At 36.6% G+C, this 21072-nt stretch overlaps 1 protein-coding gene and 1 long non-coding RNA gene across 4 annotated transcripts; both read right to left on the bottom strand.

The window, feature by feature from the left end:
• Positions 1–1927: 1927 nt before the first annotated feature.
• Positions 1928–6096, bottom strand: LOC148976981 (uncharacterized). Its single transcript, XR_016145707.1, has 2 exons — positions 6015–6096; positions 1928–2446 (listed from the first exon to the last, which is right to left on the bottom strand). It is a non-coding gene; the product is annotated as an uncharacterized LOC148976981 (long non-coding RNA).
• A 5613-nt stretch (positions 6097–11709) lies between these two features.
• Positions 11710–13444, bottom strand: twist1b (twist family bHLH transcription factor 1b). 3 transcript variants are annotated; one of them, XM_039694572.2, is made up of 2 exons: positions 12740–13444; positions 11710–12281 (listed from the first exon to the last, which is right to left on the bottom strand). In XM_039694572.2, coding segments are annotated over exons 1-2 (510 nt in total). In that variant the 5' UTR covers positions 13249–13444; the 3' UTR covers positions 11710–12280. The 3 variants fall into 3 exon arrangements, with proteins under 3 accessions (XP_039550506.1, XP_039550509.1, XP_039550505.1); XM_039694575.2 differs by having other exon boundaries at positions 11714–12281; positions 12887–13444; XM_039694571.2 differs by having other exon boundaries at positions 11714–12281; positions 12697–13444.
• Between the last annotated feature and the right edge of the window lie 7628 nt (positions 13445–21072).

Below are 21072 nucleotides of genomic sequence, written 5' to 3' on the forward strand. Positions count from 1 at the left end.
AATATTTGTAAAACGTCTCTGTAAAACACGTCAAAGTCATGATATCCAGTCCAACCTGAGATGGCAATAAATCACAAATTAAATTAGCAATTATCATGTGGCGTGACTAATGATAGGCATATTTATGAATTAATTATTCATGATATTTGCAAATTTTAACCTTGATCAGGTTTTACCTTGAAAAAAATATATTTAAAACTTTGAAAATAATGATTAAGATGAGTTCTTGAAAATGATATGAAATCTTACTCACAGTTTGTTTTGGCTCAGCATTGAAGTACATTTATCTTAACATCATAGCAAAATAATTGCATATGGCACCTGCAAACCCTACATGCAAAATTGGTATTATTCTCTTAAATCATGTCTTTCTCCATATTTCTGTCCAATCTAAGCTCATAATTTAAATATAACTCTTCAATCAATCCTTGTGCTCATCATGCAGCTTTACATTGTTAGTGAAACGGCAAGGAAGGAGGGTGGAATGGAGTTTTCCTTCAAGGCTGGTAGTTTGCACTCATCCACAGCCCATGAAGAGTTAATGGTGTGTCGCAAGGAAAAGGCAGTAATTACTGTCCCATGCCACTGCACATTTCAGAACGCTCCACACTTTTCGTGAATGTCCACATTCTTTAGGCAGGCTAATCAACACGATCAATGGTGCCAGACAGTTGAGCTTTAAAACAGCGTTACGTTCTGCCATGCCTCTTCAACCTAGTTTCCCCACAGTTTCGTCTTATCGGACTCGTGGTATGTGCAGTCGGAAAATAGTGATGCCAGCGGGCAGATTTAACATGTCGATTCCAGGCAGAACGTCTTAATGGGCTGCTGTTGACCTAATGGGTCTGCTTTGTTCTCAATGAGTTATGCAATTCTCATGATTTTTGAGGATTGATCACGTGTTGCCAACACGGCCATCGAACAGCTTTCATCACAGTCTGCATTTTAAGTTTTTATGTGTATGCATTTAAATATGCAAGCCAGGAGATGGTAAATACTGGAACAATACTGGTTCAATACAATTTGTGGCAAAATGTTGATTATATCACCAAAAATAGTTTCGACTGGTCCCTTGTTTTCTTCCAAATAAGCAAAAAATCAAGGCTACAGAGAGGCACAGTAGAAGTAATTGGACTATTTAAAAGTAGAAAATTGATTCTCATAATTTTATAAAGCATTTACATGAATTACCTAGTGTATTATTTGAGTTGTGAAATTGTTCCTATAAATGTGATGCTTGTTTTAGGCACTACGCTGTCATGGCATTAAAGTAATAATAAATACACTACCCCTTGAAAAGTTTAGAGTCAGTAAGATTTATGTATTTATTTATTTGGTAAAGAAATGAATACTTTAGTAATACTATTTTATGTAGGTGACTTTCATAGCAGTCAAAGACACCTAATACAAGCAGACGAATACAACAATGACAAAGGCCCTCAGCTTGGCCTAAAGCACAGACCTCAGTGCCATCTTAAAGGAATAGTTCACCCATAAATGAAAGTTCTGTCATCATTTAATCACCCTCATGTTGTTCCAAACCTGCGTCTCAGCCAGACAGTTGACGCTAGCCATTGAGTTCCATAGTAGGAAAAAAACGGTACCGACATCCAAATATCTTCTTTTGTGTTCAACAATGAAAGAAACTCATACAGGTTTGGAACAACTTGAGAATGAGTAAATGACAAAATTTACACTTTTGGTTGAACTATCCCTTTAAGAACACCACAAGCAATAAAAGACACATGGTTACAGTCACTGGAAAGCCTTTTAGACAAGATAGTAAATTATTCAGCAAGTAAGTATCAAATTGATTAAAGTGACAGTAAAAACATATGTTACATTTCAATAAAAGCTTTTTTTTACGTTCTATTCATCAGAGAATCCATAGAAATAGTTTCTTCAAAAATATTAAGCAGTACAACTGTTTTCAACATTGATAATAATAAGAAATGTTTATTGATAAGGATCCTGCAAGACTGGAAATCCAGCTTTGTCATGACAGGAATAAATTACTTTTTTAAATACATTCAAATAGAAAACAGTTTTAAATTGTAATAACATTTCACAGAAATGCAAATCAGCCTTGGTGAGCATTGAGACTTCACGAGTGACAAGTTGAAATCAAATTTGGTGGTAATCAACACTGTCACAAATGCGGTCAATTGCTTGTATTGAATCTGAAATATTCCTTTAAGGTCTGAATGAGTATTTCCTGCCAGTAGAAATGTTCCTCCGCACACTTCAAGCTGTGAGAAAGAGTCAAAGGGGCAACCCCGGGGTTGACCAAACATAAGGCAGGCTGACCAGATCCCAACAGCGTATGCGTAACACAAAACCTGCGAGCATGCCGTGGGATGCTTTGAACTTGATTTAGTGCCCGGGTCACAAGTGACTTGGTTTGCCTCTCTGCAGGTTGGAGCCGGTTCCCCGGGGACGCCAGTCCCTTACACACAGAAAAGTCAGAGCTCATGTCATCATGTTACGTCAAAGAGACTTGAGATTAACTAACAAGCTGCCATGCAGAGATCAGAGATCAGCACATAGAAATAGTCCCTTTAAGGTCGGGTTTACTAGCAGTCTATACTGTATGAAAACCAGACTTTCAACATTACCAAAATGCATTATGCACAGTCAAAATTACAATCACTGCAGGATTTTTGGGAAACTACATCAAAGGTCCACTGAGAATAAGAAACAGAATGACCTTGTACACATATCACATCAAAACTTTCTGATCTGAGATTCGTCACATTCTTATTCGATTTGATGTATATTTGTTTAAATTTAATAAAGCCTAGTAGTCTTTAATATAAAGAGATTCAAACCCCCACAAAGAATTTCTTGTTCTATACCAAACAGATGTGCTCTGATTTAACCCTTTTACTATTGGAAATTCATAACAATAACAATAGGGGATACAGTGAAGTTCAATAAATACAGTATAAGGTTTTGAGTCAAAAGTACTAAAACTAATCTTTTCATAAATGCCAGGACAAGATGTCACATTTTAATTTGAGATAGTTGTCAGATGCATTTTATATGCTTTGTAACAGTTGATGAATTATAATATTTCATTTTACATTTTTGTATTAAGCTGTTTAATGGCAGTTAGTGACAACTCATGTGACAATATGGCTCGCTATTATGTGCTATTTCCGTGTTTATAGTATAAAGAATTTCTTCTTCTTTTTTTTTTTAAATAAACTTTGCTTAAAAATATTCTCTGGAATAAATGTGTACAACTACCCTCAATCTTATTTATTTTGAATGTTAATACTTTGTTTATATAATTCTGTCATTTGCAATCAAAACTTTGCTTGTGCATCTCTAATTATTGCATCTCAGGTTATGGATTTAAAATAGCTGGACTGAAACGTGACACCTTTAACAATAAATCATAATAACCATCATCATCATATATATATATATATATATATATATATATATATATATATATATATATATATATATATATATATGAAGAGTTCAGATGCAAAAGCCTCTAAATGCCATTTGAAATTTTCTTCTAGAATGGTCATTTTTATCAAGCTTGTATATTTAAGTTCAGTAATTTCACTTAAATGACAATTAATAGGTAATCTTCATTGCCATTTAAGTGAAATTACTGAACTTAAATATACAAGCTTGATAAAAATGATCATTTTAGAAGAAAATTTCAAATGGCACTTAGAGGCTTTTGCATCTGAACTCTTCATATATATATATATATATATATATATATATATATATATATATATATATATATATATTATTATTATTATTATTTTTTTTTTTTTTTTAAATAAATGCAGCCTTGGTGAGCATTTGACTTTTTTCAAAAACATTAAAACTAATTGTAACATGTCTAAACTCTTGACAGGTACTAGTGTTAAGATGCACGAGTTTCCAGATTAGAATACAAAATCTAGCTATATAATTACAAAATAAAAGCATGAAATGTGGAAATTATTAGCATGTTTGCCAAATCACGCTTATAGGATGTAGAGGTTAAATGATAATGACGCTCCTGTTTTAACCTCAAGGCTGTTTTTGTCTTGTTAGCCCCAGTTACGCTTCCTGACATCCAGAGGAAGGAAAAGGGGAATCATTGTAATGCCCAAGAAACAACACATCACTTATCTTCCTCATATAGTAGTGAAAATAGGCCTGTGTTTCAGTGCTCCGGTGGACTCCAGGTTAATGACTCTATGAAGCTTAGTAGCTGTTCAGGAGCCGACCCCATAGGAGGGAGAGTGGGGGGTGTCATTAGGGAGAGTGCCCTTGGGCCGGGGAAAGTGACGTGGGCCACTTGACTGGTAAGAGCATCAGTCACACATTATCTCTGAAAGATTCCTTAGTACTGAACATTTCAAGGCAAGCTAAAATACCATGAGATGGAGAGCTTTAATAATGAGCCAAGCACAACATACCCAAAGGTTAGTTTTTTGCTCCAGTAAATGATTCTGGAAAAGTGCATTAATTTGACATCTGTGGTGCTCTGTAGAAGCTTTAAGATGTCTGAAAGGACTTATGTTTAGACTTGTGTTTATGTAACAGGGCTGTCAGAAAGTTGGCCATTCTAATGAGTCGGCCTCCTTTATGAAAGTCAACATTCGGTTCTCTTTTCTTTTGCCTGACAATGGCCTTATTTCGTGTCAGTGCTGCAAGTTGTATTATTGCATTTAGCAGTATTATCACTATACACTGTAAAAATATTATATGATCAATAAGTTATGACAACATATGTTGTTGTCATCCAAGTTGATTGCACAGAACATAAAAAGTTTTACAAGATTCAACTTTTTAAGTACAATCAACTGGTATTGTTTAGGTAATTTCAACTTAAAGGAGTAGTTCACTTTTAAATAAAACTTTTGCTGATAATTTATACACTCCCATGTCATCCAAGAAGTCCATGTCTTTCTTTCTTCAGTCGAAAAGAAATTAAGGTTTTTAATGAAAACATTCCAGGATTTTTCTCCATATAATGGACTTCAATGGGAACCAAAACAGTTTAATGTCCAGAAGACAGTTTCAGTGCAAACTGTTGAAAGGGCTTTAAACGATTCCAGACGATGAATAAGGGTCTTATCGAGCGAAACGATCGCTCATTTAATAAATAAATAACAAAGGTCAACAATGAAAAATCCTGGAATGTTTTCAGCAAAAACCTTAATTTCTTTTCAACTGAAAAAAGAAAGACGTGGACACCTTGGATGACATGGGGGTGAGTAAATTATCAGCAAATGTTTTTTTTTTTTTTTTTTTTAAAGTGAACTACTCCTTTAAATTGCATTCATAGATATATGCACTAGATGTCACCTTGGCTACGGCAGTTCATTGGAACGAATGCATCAATAGAGCCGCCATCTTGGAACAGGGGAGCTCCTCCACTTTTATGCATCAACGTCAATGTAGACAAAGGTCTAACCGAAATAAAATCACCATAAATCATCATGAATGCAATTTTTTTGTTTGTTTCTTTGGTTCGTTCCAACGGTCAGACATGTATTAATCATTGATTCCAGAAAAAAAGTTATTAAAAAAAAAAAAAAAATATTCCTAGTTCAGATTTCATTCGTAAACATCATACGGAGCACAAAAGTCCGCCACCATCCATTAATTCAAAGTAAAGGCAGAGATATCAGCGTTAGCTATTTCCTATGACAAGACCCCTGTTCCAAGATGGCGGTGGTTTTGATGCATGCTTAAAACCCCAAGGTGACGTCTAGTGTATGTCTATGAATTACATTAAACTGACTTTTAACCACTTTTAATTTACAGTAGATGAGGTACTTTACTGCCAAACAGAAGATATAGTGTTAAGTGAATGCAATACGAGTTGTTTCATCAAATTTCAGAATCTGACTTTACCATTTAACACAACATAAGTACCAATTCACTGAAATAGTAAAAGCTAAGCAATAGTACTACAAATGAATGGATAATACGTCAATGTTATTAAAGGAGTAATTCGCCCACAAATTAAAATTCTGTCATCGTTTACTCACCCTCAATCCGTCCCTTTCTTCTGCGGGACATGTTTCAGCTGATTTTGTCCATACAGAGAAAGTCAATGGGGTCCAAAAGTCGGTCAAATTAAATCCTTGATCGACTTGTTTGAAGTTATTGATATTTAAATATGTTGCAACATTTGATATGGGCTCTGTATACACGAGTTAATCAATGTTTTTGATCAAACCTTTGGACCCCATTGACATACGGACAAAAACAGCTGAGTCGTATCAAATATCTTTTTTTGTGACAGACGAAAATGATGTGATTTTGTTAAGTAAATCTTCATTTTTGGTAGAACTATTCCTTAAATCATAATGTGAATGTACTAGGTAAATACATATAATTATAGGATCATGTTGCTTAAAATGATATTTTAGGTCCAATCGGCTTCCAGGATGTTTCTTAAGCTTGTTTACGAATCCAATTTTTCTTATTCTTTTTCTGTCTGAGCACCCGGTAAACATCACTAAACATTAACAGGAAACTTTGAAAGCAGGACCAAAAACTGCTTTAAATTCCACGTTCTGTTTATCCGTCCCGCAAAAGACAAGTCTATTTATGGACAAGCAGATTACACAAATAAACAGTTCTCTAGATATGAAAACTCTGCCTTTATTACCCATGAAACATTACAATGGATTTGTGTACTTCTCGTGCAGTGTTCTGATTGCCTGTTTATTTTCGCAGCAGCCCTCCTGAGCCAGTGGATGCTGGGCCAACCACCGCGAAGTGCCAAGTCTCTCCAGCCATTTCCTGTGTGTGACATCATTGTGTATCCCCTAGCGGCAGCACGGTGCGTGTCTTGTGTGCTCCCTGGGTGGCGTGTGCGGAGCATTCCGTAAACATTCGGGGTTCAGCGCTCTCTTTGTTGAATGAGTTTGAAAGGGGACTTTTGGTGCTCTGTCACTCTTAATGCTACACTTGCAGCACTAGGCCAAAGGCAACCAAACTGTCAGTTTTTCTCATTCCCAAAAAGCAAAAAGCATGACAGCTTTCTCAGTGGTAGTGGTAGTGTTCTCAAAGCAAGCAAGACATTTTTCATTCTTGATTTTTGGATTTTAAATGCACTATTTAGCTTGGATATTTGTAATGAAAAGACCCATAATGTGCCTGTTTTTGCCTCCTATATGAAATGACATTAAATTAAACCGCTTTGGTGACAAAGCATATTTGGTTTTATATATATTTAGAGCTGTCAAATGATTAATCGCGATTAATCGCTTCCAAAATAAAAGTTTGTGTTTACATAATATATGTGGGTGCACTGTGTATAATTATTTTATATATATAAAATAATTTATGTATAATTTATATTTATATATACACACACATGCTTGTATATATTTAAGAAATATTTTCATGTATATAGATTTATATATAATTTATATTATATATAAATATTTAATATATAAATACTATTTTTTTCTTAAATATACATGCATGTGTGTGTATATATATATATATATATATATATATATATTATTTTTTTTTTTTAAATAATTATACACAGTGCACCCACATATGTAAACACAAACTTTTATTTTGGATGTGATTAATCATGATTAATCGTTTGACAGCCCTATATATATATATATATATATATATATATATATCGCCAAATTATAAGGCCAATCTGCATTCTGAGCAGTTTTGGTATATTGAGCTTTAAAGTTTGGGGATGTCATCCTCCTTTGTGAATAGATCAGTTTTGTTTTTTAAAAGTCACAAAATGTACACAACTTTTTTTTTAAATCACATAATGTAAATAAGTCAGAATAAGAATATGTGAATAACTCAATTTTGACAAAAAATATCAGATAGAACCTTATAATTCCAAGGTGACGATATACATAAGTATTAGGCCTAGATCTCAAAACACCTTAAAGCATCCCAACATCCGATTACAAAACAGTTTTCTCCATTCCTTCTTCCTGCCACTGTCACCTCTGGCTTGCTTAGTACTTAATATTCAACAATATTATTGATCTGACTGTAACTGATGTTGAACGAGAACTGAACTGAGCTGGCAATGACATCATTTTGACATCATTGCAAAACTGCATTATCGATTAAATGAACTAATTTAATAATTGATGATCTTCACAGTGGAGCTGAATCAACACTGAACTGACCATCAGCCAAAATGCATAATTTTCCTATTATCACTGTAAAGCTTTATAACAATCTGTAATGAATAAACTGCTATAAGTAAAGGGGACTTATTATAGGGTATTGATAAAATCCTCTTATTGACGTAAACAACATTTTTGACCTTACAGCAGAGTGTATTATAAGCTAAGTTTAAAAGTTCTAATTTTTGTTTTAACTTTTTACACATGAATTATTAAAGGATTTTATATTTTAAGATTTACTATCAGATGTTTTGCTTTTAAATTATTATATTGAAATTCAATTGTGTGACTTAATTCACTTTGCTCAGATAAATCGGACGTTAAGGGATTTTAAGGTGTAGGCCTACAGTTTCTGCTTTACCCTAACTCTTACTCTATGAACAAACCTTGACCTGAGCGTAACTGTAACCCTGCACCATCTCCAGATTGTCCCTCTCTGTCTAAAGAGCCCAAGCCTTTAATATAGAAATAGGAGCATGTCAGATGACAAATGTTTTTTAAAGTACTTTTATTTATTAATTTGCAAGCACAAGTATCATAGCCACAAACGTTTAAACGGTTAACAGTTAAACAGTTTTAACATTTAAACTATAAGTTTTCAAAAAATGATCATTAATAGTGCATAAATGCACAACTGAAAACATACAAGTTTTAAATCTTGATCATAAAAATATATGGTTTGCAATGCATAATTCAAGGGAAAGAAATAGCCTATTTGGGGCTTATTTGTTATAACCGAAAAAGAAATGATAAAACATATTGCTGCACGGCCTACTTCCGCTAAATCACTACGCATGCATGAGGTGTCTTTTTTTCCCTACAAAATATTATATTGAAAGATTAAGTAGGCCTAAATCCGCGCATCTGGTCTAAAGATTAATTGTAGCATCGGTTTTCGCACGCTTTTGCGTGTGATATGAAAATGCTTGCTGCAAGTTGCACCTGTTTCCAGGAGAAGAAGATCTGCTTGGCATTTTAGTGGAAAATGATTTTCCTTCATAAAGTGAATTTCCAGCAGTTGTTGAGCTAGCTTTAGCGAGCCAGCTGTGGAGATGAACAAGTGCTCGCTTTGATCTCCACTTTCTTTCTTTTTTACTTTTTTACTAAAGATTAGTTTCGCTTTTTAAAAATAGGCCTACTTTTTTTTTAAATCATGGTTTCCACGGAACAAAGAACAACCTTTTAATAGGCCATAGCAGATCATAGATTTTTTTAAATTAAAAAGTTGGAAAAGAATAGACTAGAATTAGTTCAAATGGCTATAGAATTAGCCTATACTACTTTTGTTTGTACCTTGAAATTCCATATATAACTCACATAATGAATCTGAATAATATCCTATGTTTAACACAGTATTAGAAATAACAGTTAAAAAAATAATAATATGCTAATATTGGTCTGTTATTTAGCCATGGTTTAGGAAAGCTTATTGATATCAGAGCAGATTTACGCGTCAAACGATCATTATCGGGTCATAATAAAATTAACTAAACGTGACACCACATCAGAATTATCGAACATAGTTAAGTGTCGCCTATTATTTATAGCCTAAAAATATTCTTATTTCTGGCGTTCTAGATAGGCTAAGTAGGCCACAAACTCATTCGTGTTTCGACCGCATAAAAACAAACAAACAAACAAGCAAACAAACAAAAGTCAAACAAATGCAAAATGACGTTGGATAAGCATCACCATGATGTAGGCTACAGTACCTGTTGGAACAGCAATTCTACACGGGTTTCTTTTGCCTATTTGGGAAACTCGCTCGCGTTCTTCTCGACACTGGATCCCACGGGCCGTGATTTAGAGCAAAAATTCTGAAATCACCGTATAGACCTCGAATCTCCGAGGACAACGAGCGTCACTCCACGCGCGTCTATTCCTTCATGAAAAGCCGAAGCTTTGTTTCTAAGATTGTCAGTATAGTCTATTTAAAGGCGGACCTCAACATCTGAACATCTGCTCAATTCACGTGACTCTAAAATGCTAACATCTGTTCAAAATAAGTTTCATTCGTGTGCCTCTAACATCCATCTGCCAAAAGCCTTACAAGTGGAAATGAACTCAAAACTTTTCTCCTAAAGTTCACTGGGATCTTTATGACGTGTCTGTCCAAATGAGAAATTTGCACTATTCAAACCAGTTGGGCACTTAGAAAAGTTGTCCACGATAAATTATTCCTAAATAATAATATTAATAATAAAACTTTACGTAATTGTTTATGTCCCTAAAAGGATTTTTATTTAGTTTAACATTACAGTTAATGCTCAGCAAAGCATACAGTCCAGCTTCATCCACCCCACCTTCCCGTCCTGCTGAAGGCAGCTTAAATTTCATAGACATCTGGGAATTCCACACATGCCTCAAAATCCAATTACACACCTTCAATCGTGCACGTGCTTTTATTTCAAATATTCCATGTTTCCAAAATACTTTCCCAGACTTCATATAAAACCAAAGTCAACTGACAGTATAGGCTACTACGTATACCGTTATTTAAGGCCAAATACACTGTAAAACGAAAAAGGGAAACCGACCGTTGCCTTAAAATTTATAAACTATAAAAAGAAAATAAGTTATGTGAGCTCGACAATTCCAAATCGCCTAACTTAATTTCATTTACGCACGAAGTTTGTTTAGCCTAAAGGCAACGTGTTTCTTATGTTTTTGTAAAGTTGTCAACTGATCACTTTTTACAGGCTACAAACCTCGGACGAAACGAAAAAATATAGCATTTAATTGATCATTCGATTTCATAAAGTGAATTGAATGACACTTATTATTATTTTACAAAATAAGTGACATTCAATTCACTGAATGAAATCGAATGATCAATTATGCTCTTGTTTTTGTTGTTGTTGTTATTATTATTATTACAAATTAATTAAATCGGACAATAACATCAAAACACAGACAAAACTAATGAATGGCTTGCTTTTTTTCCACACAGTATTTTTGGAGCAGCCTCTGGCTATACAGGCATTTCAGTCCCTGGGGATTTGACCTATGACGCACGTGCTTATTTGTGAAGCTCTATAGCTTGATGAAACCGATTATATTTAGTGCAACTGTAAAAAAAATAAAAAAAAAAATCAAATCAAACAAAAAAGGTTTATTATTAAATTTTAGTGGTGCATGCCATGAATCCCCTCTCCCTTTTGTCTTCTTTCAGATGAACGGAAAGTAGGCCCTACATATCGTTGAACATACGTCTATATAACACTAGAGAGAGTTTAGATTAATGTCAGCCAAAAAACAAGTCATACAAGCCAGAATTAGTCAGACCTGCCGGAATAAAAGTTAATATTCCACCGCAGTCTTGGCTATTCGTTGAAGACAATTTAAAAAAAAAAAAATGCATTCATGATGTGTTCTTGTGTAATAATTCTTCATTTCCTTTCCATTTTGAGACAATACAATGTATATTGTATTGATAAAAATATCATGGTTCTTTAAACTAAAGATTAAAAAAAGGGCTATCTCAATTCTTTTGATCATAGGCCTAGGCCTATATATTATTATTTTTTAACGTATTGTGTCTCTGGTTGGAATGGTAACAATGAGCATTTACTGTATAAATGAATGTTTCCTAAATGTCCCTGAATCGGACACACGAATTCTTAACGTGGAATATTTCTTAAAAGTTCTTCATCTTTATTGCAGAAATAAACATTTATTTACAAAAGTAACAAAAAAATAGAATGCATTTCGAAACAGGATACATTTGCGTTCATTTCAAATAGTGTGTCATCAATAAATAAATAGAATTGTACTAAAACGTATTTTGCACAGGATACGAACTAGAGGCTTCATCCCCCGTCTTCTCATCAACAGTCATTGTGATGCAATTTCACTTTCTCAAAGAAAGCTATGCACAACTAAATCTTCAAAAAATGAAAAATAAAAATAAAAACATGCATATGCACACATTTCCGACATGTTATCGTCAATAACACTCGCAAGGAAGTCCATATCCAGCGCACGCGCAACAAATCTCTGTCCGTGGCCTTCTCTCGATAATAGCCATGACCTCTGTTGGAACATTTTCAGTTTTCCCCAAGATTATGTAGAAATCTAGCATTGTGTTGGCGCATTGGTCCTCGTGTTTTCCAAGTTCGTGGCTTTCACCTGCGAATAATAGCATGATTTAGGCCAGACAATATAAAACATTATTTACAGAAACCCCTTGTTCTGAGAAAAGTACAATCGATTGTGGAAATGATGTGCTACAATAGGCCATACTGGTAGTAAACAAATTAATATGCATTAGCCAACATAATGCAATAGCTGTTTAGCAACCTTTTTAGATGCAAGCTACATTTTGACTAATCTTCATTATCTATTTGCGCTATTACCAGCTCTAAATATAGAGGCAGATCGTCTCAAACAAGTAAAGCCATACTGCTAGTAAACAAATCCGATCTGATATCATGCAACAGTTGTTATAGCTCTGCAACGTGTGCCCTAACGTGTAGAATGTAGTAAAGGTTTAATTGTTTACTAAGCTACACCATTAAAGGCGATGGATATTGTGAAATCGTACCATCTGAAAACAAAAAAACAAAAACAAAAGTTTCCCTGCGCACTAGTGAGATGCAGACATGGACCAAGCGCCCTCCATCCTCCAAACCGAGAACGCGTAGCTCAAGCGCTCGTGAGCAACATAACTACAACTTGCCATCTTGGAGTCCAGCTCGTCACTCTGTAGAACCTGACAGAGAAAATCGATGTACCTGGCGGCGAGTTTCAGCGTCTGTATTTTGCTCAGTTTATCGGACGGTAAAGTTGGGATGATTTTGCGCAAAGACGCAAACGCTTCGTTGAGCGACTGCGTCCTCTGTCGCTCGCGCACGTTCGCCATCACGCGCTGTGTCTGCAGCTCCTCGAAAGACTGAGGGCTATTGCTGCTGTTGCTAGACTTTTTCCCCCTTTTCCCAAGAGTCGAACTATCGGAATCCTCCCCGTTTTTCCTGCTAGACCGTCTTTTCCTCGCGCTCCTCTTCGGTGGCCTGTCGGGCTCTCCGTCGCTGTTGCTGAGACTGTCCTCGGGAGACACGGGGGAGCTGGAGGAGTCTCGCGCGGGCTCTTCGGGCATCTCGCTCAAGTCTGCTGAAAGCGCGTGCGGATAGAGACGTTATTCCCTCATGAGGGTGAAATACAATTCCAAACGTATGTTTCTTATTCTGGAGGAAATAACTAGGTATCCTGGTTTCCAAGCAACTTTGGGTTAGGTTGAAAGGGGAAAAGTTGGGGAGTTCTTATAGTCTGGTTAAGTGTTTGTGAGAAGAGAGATGATTGGCCAAGAAGGTTTAAGACGTGAGAAGGAGGGTGGGGGGAACTTTTAAACTCAAGATATTTTCCTTGTCAAGTCTGACAGTTCTTTGGTGAACAGAAAAAAATAGCGACTGCACGCTCAACTAACCGAAATGATTCGTTGTGCTTTGATTCAATTTTAAAACAAGTCAGGGCATTTTTTAAATCCAACTCGTTATTTCATGTGAAATTAAAACCTTCTACTCTTTATTCGGTTATTGGGTCTTTTATCACACGAACATATTTGATGTTCACAACAACGAAAATCACAACGACCACGATAACATTTAGTTTCTGAGAATTTAATTTAATTTTTATATGCTTATCATGTCAACAATTTTCAATAATCCTGTAGCCTATGAAGAAACGTGTTTTTGTTTATTTTGTTTTTACGAAATAAACACGAATTATACAAATGTGTATATGAATTACATAACTATACCTGAAAATATAAAATATCCAAATCAGTGGAATTCAGACTCAATGTTGTAATTTCCATGAAATATACATTACATAATATATCTTGATTGTGACAGCCTTTCACTTGGGAGAACAATTTGAAACCCAAAACCAAGACATAAAACCTAAACATGTTAAATGTGAGTGATCAGAATCTATTTATTTTTAACATATAAATAAAATACTGTACACTGTAACACTGCACAGACATGTAAGTTCATAGTTTTGTTTATATAATGTGAACTGATAAATGTTCTCCACCAGGGGTCGTGATATTCTGGTTGATGTAGTTTGTTCATTCAAAAGTCATAATACTAGAGTTTCATAAGTGCTTGAGTTTAATTGGCAGATGACTCAATCATCAAAGACACAAAATTATCTTGACATCATTCAGAAAAAAAAAACAAAAAAACATACTGATCGGGGGGTGGTAAATTTGTGACATTTACAGTTTACACTTTCACAGCTCACCCGGCCGATAATAATGTCAAATCATCCAATTTTAAGGCAGAACGATCTCAAGACAGAAAGTAGAAACAAATACTCATTGTAGAAAAAATATATCAACTATAATAACATGTGTTTTTAAGTTGCTTTATCTCTTAAAAATTTATACAAGATTCAACTAACTTAAAAAGTCAGTTTAATGCAATTTAAGTTGAAATTACTAAAAGCATCCAAGGTTATTGTACTTAAAAATGTAAGGCAGCAATTTGTCTTACCCTGTGATGCTTCATTTTCAAACAGGGACAACAGAGTACACACTATATCCGAACGTCTGCAGCTACTGTACCAGCCGATAATAACCCTAATAACACTTAGGGGACATATATTATATGGGGATATATATATTATCTTGGTAATGTCCAATATTCACCTCTACATAATTTAAAGTTGTTGCACAATTTGTTCAGCTAGGGCGGGAATTGATAAACATGGGGATTTTGCTTCGGCTCAGTCCAATGTTTGTGCAGTCCTGTTTCTGCTCCCTGGGTCTCTTAAAAGTCAGGTCCTGGATTTACATTATAACACCACACACGTGGCATTTCCCTGTACAGGACTGCTGAGTGAGTGAGGATTTTGACTTGCACTAAGTATGTGATGATGATTCATGCTCTGACTCAAATATCGAGAAGTCCAACAATCTGATATTTTACAACTCCTCCCGTCAGGCCAGATCCAGCACTGCTTTGGAGCCAGAGTAAAGTCACAGTGTGAAAGGAACATCCTTGGGCCTTTACTCCTGTCAAGTGCTGAAACAAACCATCAACATTGTCATTGCGTGTTTTAATAGTAGTTTCGAACTGGTCTTCAATGGGAGGCATAAGCTTTGATTTCATAAGAGGTTCTGCTCAAGCATATCCATCCCTTTCTCAGGATATCCAAGTTGTTCTTCCATCTTACAACGTATATATTTGGTATATAGGCCAATCAGGCTGGCCAGTCGGTTTCCTCACATTTTTAAGTAATCACTTTTACAGATAGAATTTTGCTGGAGGTCTTGGGTTAGCAGTTTATTCTTATTATATTAAGGTGAACTAACGCCATGATGAGAGGCAGACTCCAGACATCATATCGGCTTTTGATAGGACCTGTCTGGACCGAAAAAGAGAGCGGATTATGGGTGAAGATTAGAGAGGTGAGGATGAATATAAACAGATCTAGTCTGTCTGGATCTGAGGACTGGACTATGAATGAGTGCATTCAGTGAAAAGGGCTGTGCTGGTCTGGTCGTGGTAGACGACACGCCCACAGACCGTTGGCTCAAAGTCTGATACGCAAGGCACACAAAACAGAAAACACTTTGGGAGTTTCGAAGTTGTCATCTGATTGGCTGCATCCTACAGGATTTCCTGAAGATGTGTGCCGTGTTCTTAGACAGTCCGTCTGGAAACAAAGCCGATCCTCCACTGTCGTGTTTCCAACTTTGACAATGAGTGCTTATCAGGATCAACTAAAAGATTGAAATAAAAACGAAGTACTACAAAAGAATGGCATGAAAAACGTTGACACGGCGAGCCTTAGTGCTCAGTTCTGTTTTATTTCTCCAATCTGATTGTTTGTGTAATGGTTCACATTGTTGTTTTAAATGTGGCCAGTATCAGATTCCAATGTGAACAGATCATGGTCCTGAACTGACCCGCATGCATAAAAGAAAGATAAAAAGATATCACGCAGCAACCATGCTGTCATACGGAAGTAGGCTAAACATAAAGAACATAAAAGTAAGCCATTACGTGTTTATTTATTGTGTGATCTGCAGCAGAAGCCAGCGAATTTATGCACAGGCAATATAAAACGCAAAGACATGAATGCGAAAAAAGCAACACAATCTCACGAACAATTCGTACGAATTCGACGCATGATTAAAAAGTGGCTAATTCGTACGACCTCACTCGTACTAATTCGTACGATTTGTCTAAACCCACGTGATGGTTAGGTTTAGGGGCGGGGTAAGGGGTAGGTCATTCGTACGAGTTTATACGAATTGGCCAATTCGTAAAATATGTACGATTTAGCAAAATCGTATTAATTCATACGAGTGAGGTTGTATGAATTGTTACGAATTAGCCACTTTTTAATCATTCGTCGAATTCGTACGACTTGGTCGTGAGATCGGGTTGGAAAAAAGAGCAGAGTTTTTAAACATTTACTGTAGTAAACATAGAGTTTATAAGTCCTTCCACTGACTACTTTTCACAACTGTCTTGATAACATTGAATAAGTAAAAATCGGAAAGAAATCGGAGGCAAATTTTTGCTCGTTCACATGGGTGACGATTGCTGTGTTTGAATAGAAGTACAGTAGCGAAGATGCAATTTGAGAGAAGTGCCGATGCGTCACAGAAGCCCGTAAGATATTTAGCAGGTTTAATATCTATACCTGTCTTCGATGTGTGATATAAGTCCTGTGAAATGGGTTTTGACTAATTGGCGACAAGAAAAGAACAACAAACCGATGACTTTGAAAGTCGTTGCTATAAACCTCATGTGCCAGAGAAACAAGCGCACAGCCAGCTTTAGAATTTTGTGTTTGAACTTCCGTTTTTGGAGTAGCTCAGTTTGGCCTATATTTCTATAGCATTGCTGTCTGATGAGGTGGATTTATTTAGTGTACACTCTTAGAAGAAATGGTTCTATTTAGAACCAGAAATGGTTCCATCCCCTGCTTCATATATGGAACTCCAAATTGGTTCTATATAGAACCATTTTTTTGGTAAAAGGTTCTATTGGCCAAGTATGGAACCCCAGGGTTCTATATAGAACCCAGAGTATAGAACCTTTTAGGGGTTCCAAATACATAGCGCTGATAGAACCTTTTAAGGTTCTATATAGAACCTTTTCTTCTAAGAGTGTAGAGTTAACTTTCGTTAACTCTACACTAAGAAGATTTTGAAAGGAATGGTTCAGTAAGATGTTGTGGAAATACAAACCGGAAGACAATGACCGTAGTGCTGAAAAGGGAGCGGGGTTACATAAGGTGTATAGTGTGTGGCATTAATAAACGGAATTCGGTCCATCCGTCCTTTACTGAATCAACATTTGGCTTTTGAGACCCATGATCTGCTTTATGCTTTTAGATTAGACACTGTTCCATTGTTTTAATGTTCTTGGGGCCACTGAGTTGCTCCACACCAGTCCAAATCATTACTCAGAATGTCATGGCAGACCTCACACACACACACACACACACATGCGCGAGCGCACAGAAACACGCATACACACACACACACACACATTGTGGAATTTTTTGTGGGTTACTTTGAGCAATTTTACCTTTTGTGTTATGACAAGTAACTTAGAAAATGTTTTTATTTCTCTTGACGGGAGAGTTCACCCAAAAATGAAAATTCTGTAATCATTTACTTACACTCATATTGTTCCAAACCTGTGTGAGTTTCTTTCATCTATTGAACACAAAATATATTTTGAAGAATGTTGGTAACCGAACAGTTGACGGTAGCTATTGACTGCCATAATCCTTTTTTCCCATACTAGATGTCAATGGCATTATCATCCTGCACGCTATAATCTTACATATAAATATTTTGCAATTTAAAGCTAGGGTATACGATTTCAAAGATTGTTCATTATTAATATCCTCGTTTATATGCTGGTTACAGTTATATAGTACAACCCTAACAATATAAATAGAAAAAAGAACGAAAAAAATCCATTCACTCTATTGGCTGTACAGCCGCATAAAAGTTGACCAATGAAAGCTTTGCGATCGCAAAGCTACATTGGTCAACTGCTCTCATCCAATCACCAGCTACACTTGAAACTCCGCCTGGCGCTCGCGTCTCCACCCCACCGCACCCGACCACACCCGACCGCGCCCCCCTTCTGCGTCATGAGAATCGCGCGCGTTAGCAGCTGACCGCATATGGTAGCTAGCTAAGTAGCATAACAGCGATGGATAAAAACGAAAGAGACAACAGCAAGCGTCCCCTGATTGCCCCTACAAGAAAATGTGAAGAATGCCGAAATTTGAGGAGAATAAATATAGGGTCCACCATTGACCGATGGAGAAAGCTTCAGCGAGATCTGGGACTGAATATCGATGCTGACACTGCTTACATTTGGTTGAGCAGGTAACGTTTAACATTTATTTATACTCGTAAATGGCGTGAGTCGCGTGAAGTGTTACATATATAGCTTTTTATTAGTCTGACAACTTGCTAATTCTGCCGGTCGGCATTGGAATGTTAGCTGTTTGGCATCGCCTATCATGGGTCAAAGTAAATATATTTCTTGAAGTGCTTGATTATATTTCAGTATGCCTAGCGGGTTTCTGTTTGAGCCGATCGGAATTTAAACAAGATGCGCTCTATGCTGCTATAACAATTACTCAAAACCTTCGCAATACTACTAATATCATAGTTATGGTGGTGGGTAGTGTAGAACATTTCATGTGTTGCTAATCTTGCGTTGGCGTGATCTCAAACGTGTCATTGAATTGTTGATGAAGCAACTAAGTTCAAGTGTTTAAAGGCAATTTTACATATGATGTGATTGAAGCGACTAAGCAATGTTTTGAAAGTATGATGATCACAACTTGACTGAGTGACGTTGTTCAATTCGTTTCCCGGGAGGGATCACGTAGCAGAGGGGAGGGGTGTGTGTGTGTGGAGAGGCGGGATGAGTTTTTTAAAACGTCCCTCCCGTTTCAGGCTTTCTCGACTGATTTTCAACATCGTATACTGCAGCTTTAAATGTAAATACATTATTGTTCTTAAGTTGGGCATCTTCCCCATCTTACCATAAATCACAGGGTGGATACATTGCCCAGATCACTATATGATTCTGCCTGAAGTAGATTAAAGGTTAATGCAGGAACAAATCTTTCAGCATATCTGTTACTAACACAGTTCAATGATTCAGTGTTACTTGAAACCATAGTTCCAATGAAGGTTTGTAAACAGCATTGCAAATTTGTGTGGCTGGAACTGCTTTCAACCTTTGTTTGTATAACTTTAGGAATTGATCTTGGGCACATTAAGCAAGCTACAGTAACATGCAGTATAGGCTTATCTTTTATCCCATACACTCGCCTAAAGGATTATTAGGAATACCTGTTCAATTTCTCATTAATGCAACCAATCACATGGCAGTTTCTTCAATGCATTTAGTGTGGTCCTGGTCAACACATTCTCTGGAACTCCAAACTGAATGTCAGAATGGGAAAGAAAGGTGATTTAAGCAATTTTGAGCGTGGCATGGTTGTTGGTGCCAGACGGGCCAGTCTGAGTATTTCACAATCTGCTCAGTTACTGGGATTTTCTTTTTCAACCATTTCTAGGGTTTACAAAGAATGGTGTGAAAAGGGAAAAACATCCAGTATGCGGCAGTCCTGTGGGTGAAAATGCCTTGTTGATGCTAGAGGTCAGAGGAGAATGGGCCGACTGATTCAAGCTGATAGAAGAGCAACTTTGACTGAAATAACCACTCGTTACAACCGAGGTATGCAGAAAAGCATTTGTGAAGCCACAACACGCACAACCTTGAGGCGGATGGGCTACAACAGCAGAAGACCCCACCAGGTACCACTCACATCCACTACAAATGGGAAAAAGAGGCTACAATTTGTAAGAGCTCACCAAAATTGGACAGTCGAAGACTAGAAAAATGTTGCCTGGTCTGAGTCTCGATTTCGGTTAAAACATTCAAATGGTAGAGTCAGAATTTGGCGTAAACGGAATGAGAACATGGATCCATCATGCCTTGTTACCACTGTGCAGGCTGGTGGTGGTGCTGTAATGGTGTGGGGAATGTTTTCTTGGCACACTTTAGGCCCCTTAGTGCCAATTGGGCATCGTGTAAATGCCACGGCCTTCCTGAGCATTGTTTCTGACCATGTCCATTCCTTTATGGCCACCATGTACCCATCCTACCGACCCATGGCTACTTCCAGTAGGAAAATGCACCGTGTCACAAAGCTTGAATCATTTCAAATTGGTTTCTTGAACATGACAATGAGTTCACCGTACTAAAATGGCCCCCACAGTCACCAGATCTCAACCCAATAGAGCATCTTTGGGATGTGGTGGAACGGGAGCTTCGTACCCTGGATGTGCATCCCACAAATCTCCATCAACTGCAAGATGCTATCCTATCAATATGGGCCAACATTTCTAAAGAAACCTTGTTGAATCAATGCCACGTAGATTAAGGCAGTTCTGAAGGCGAAAGGGGTATATACTATATATATATATATATATATATATAAATAACAGTATGGTGTTCCTAATAATTCCTTTAGGTGAGTGTATATATACAGTATATATATATATATATATATATAGCGTGTCAGCAATGAAGAGACAACCTGTGATAAACAGACAGGGAGCAACCGCATGTAGCCTATGGTAGTAAAATGTACTCCAATTACAATTATACTGCACGTCAACATGATTACGTGCTTGTTGTTATTTTGGGTAAATTAACTATAAAACTGTGACATTAATTGCAATCTTGAGTTGATTAATTAGCAGAAGTTATTACTCCACCACTTGGGTATGACGTAATTTCCGACAAACCTATATTAAGGGGTTTCGCACTGGATAATTATAGGCACTCAGTTATAGGAACTAGCCACCTGGGCGGTCCACTAAGAACTAAATTTTCCCTTAGGACCATTTTCCTGG

Source organism: Pimephales promelas, chromosome 12, assembly GCF_988280905.1.
Source record: "Pimephales promelas chromosome 12, fPimPro1.hap1.1, whole genome shotgun sequence".
NCBI lineage: Eukaryota > Metazoa > Chordata > Actinopteri > Cypriniformes > Leuciscidae > Pimephales > Pimephales promelas.

Coding starts and splice junctions, on each gene's coding strand:
- twist1b (XM_039694572.2), bottom strand. CDS start 13,248: ATGCCCGAAGAGCCCGCGCGAGACTCCTCCAGCTCCCCCGTGTCTCCC.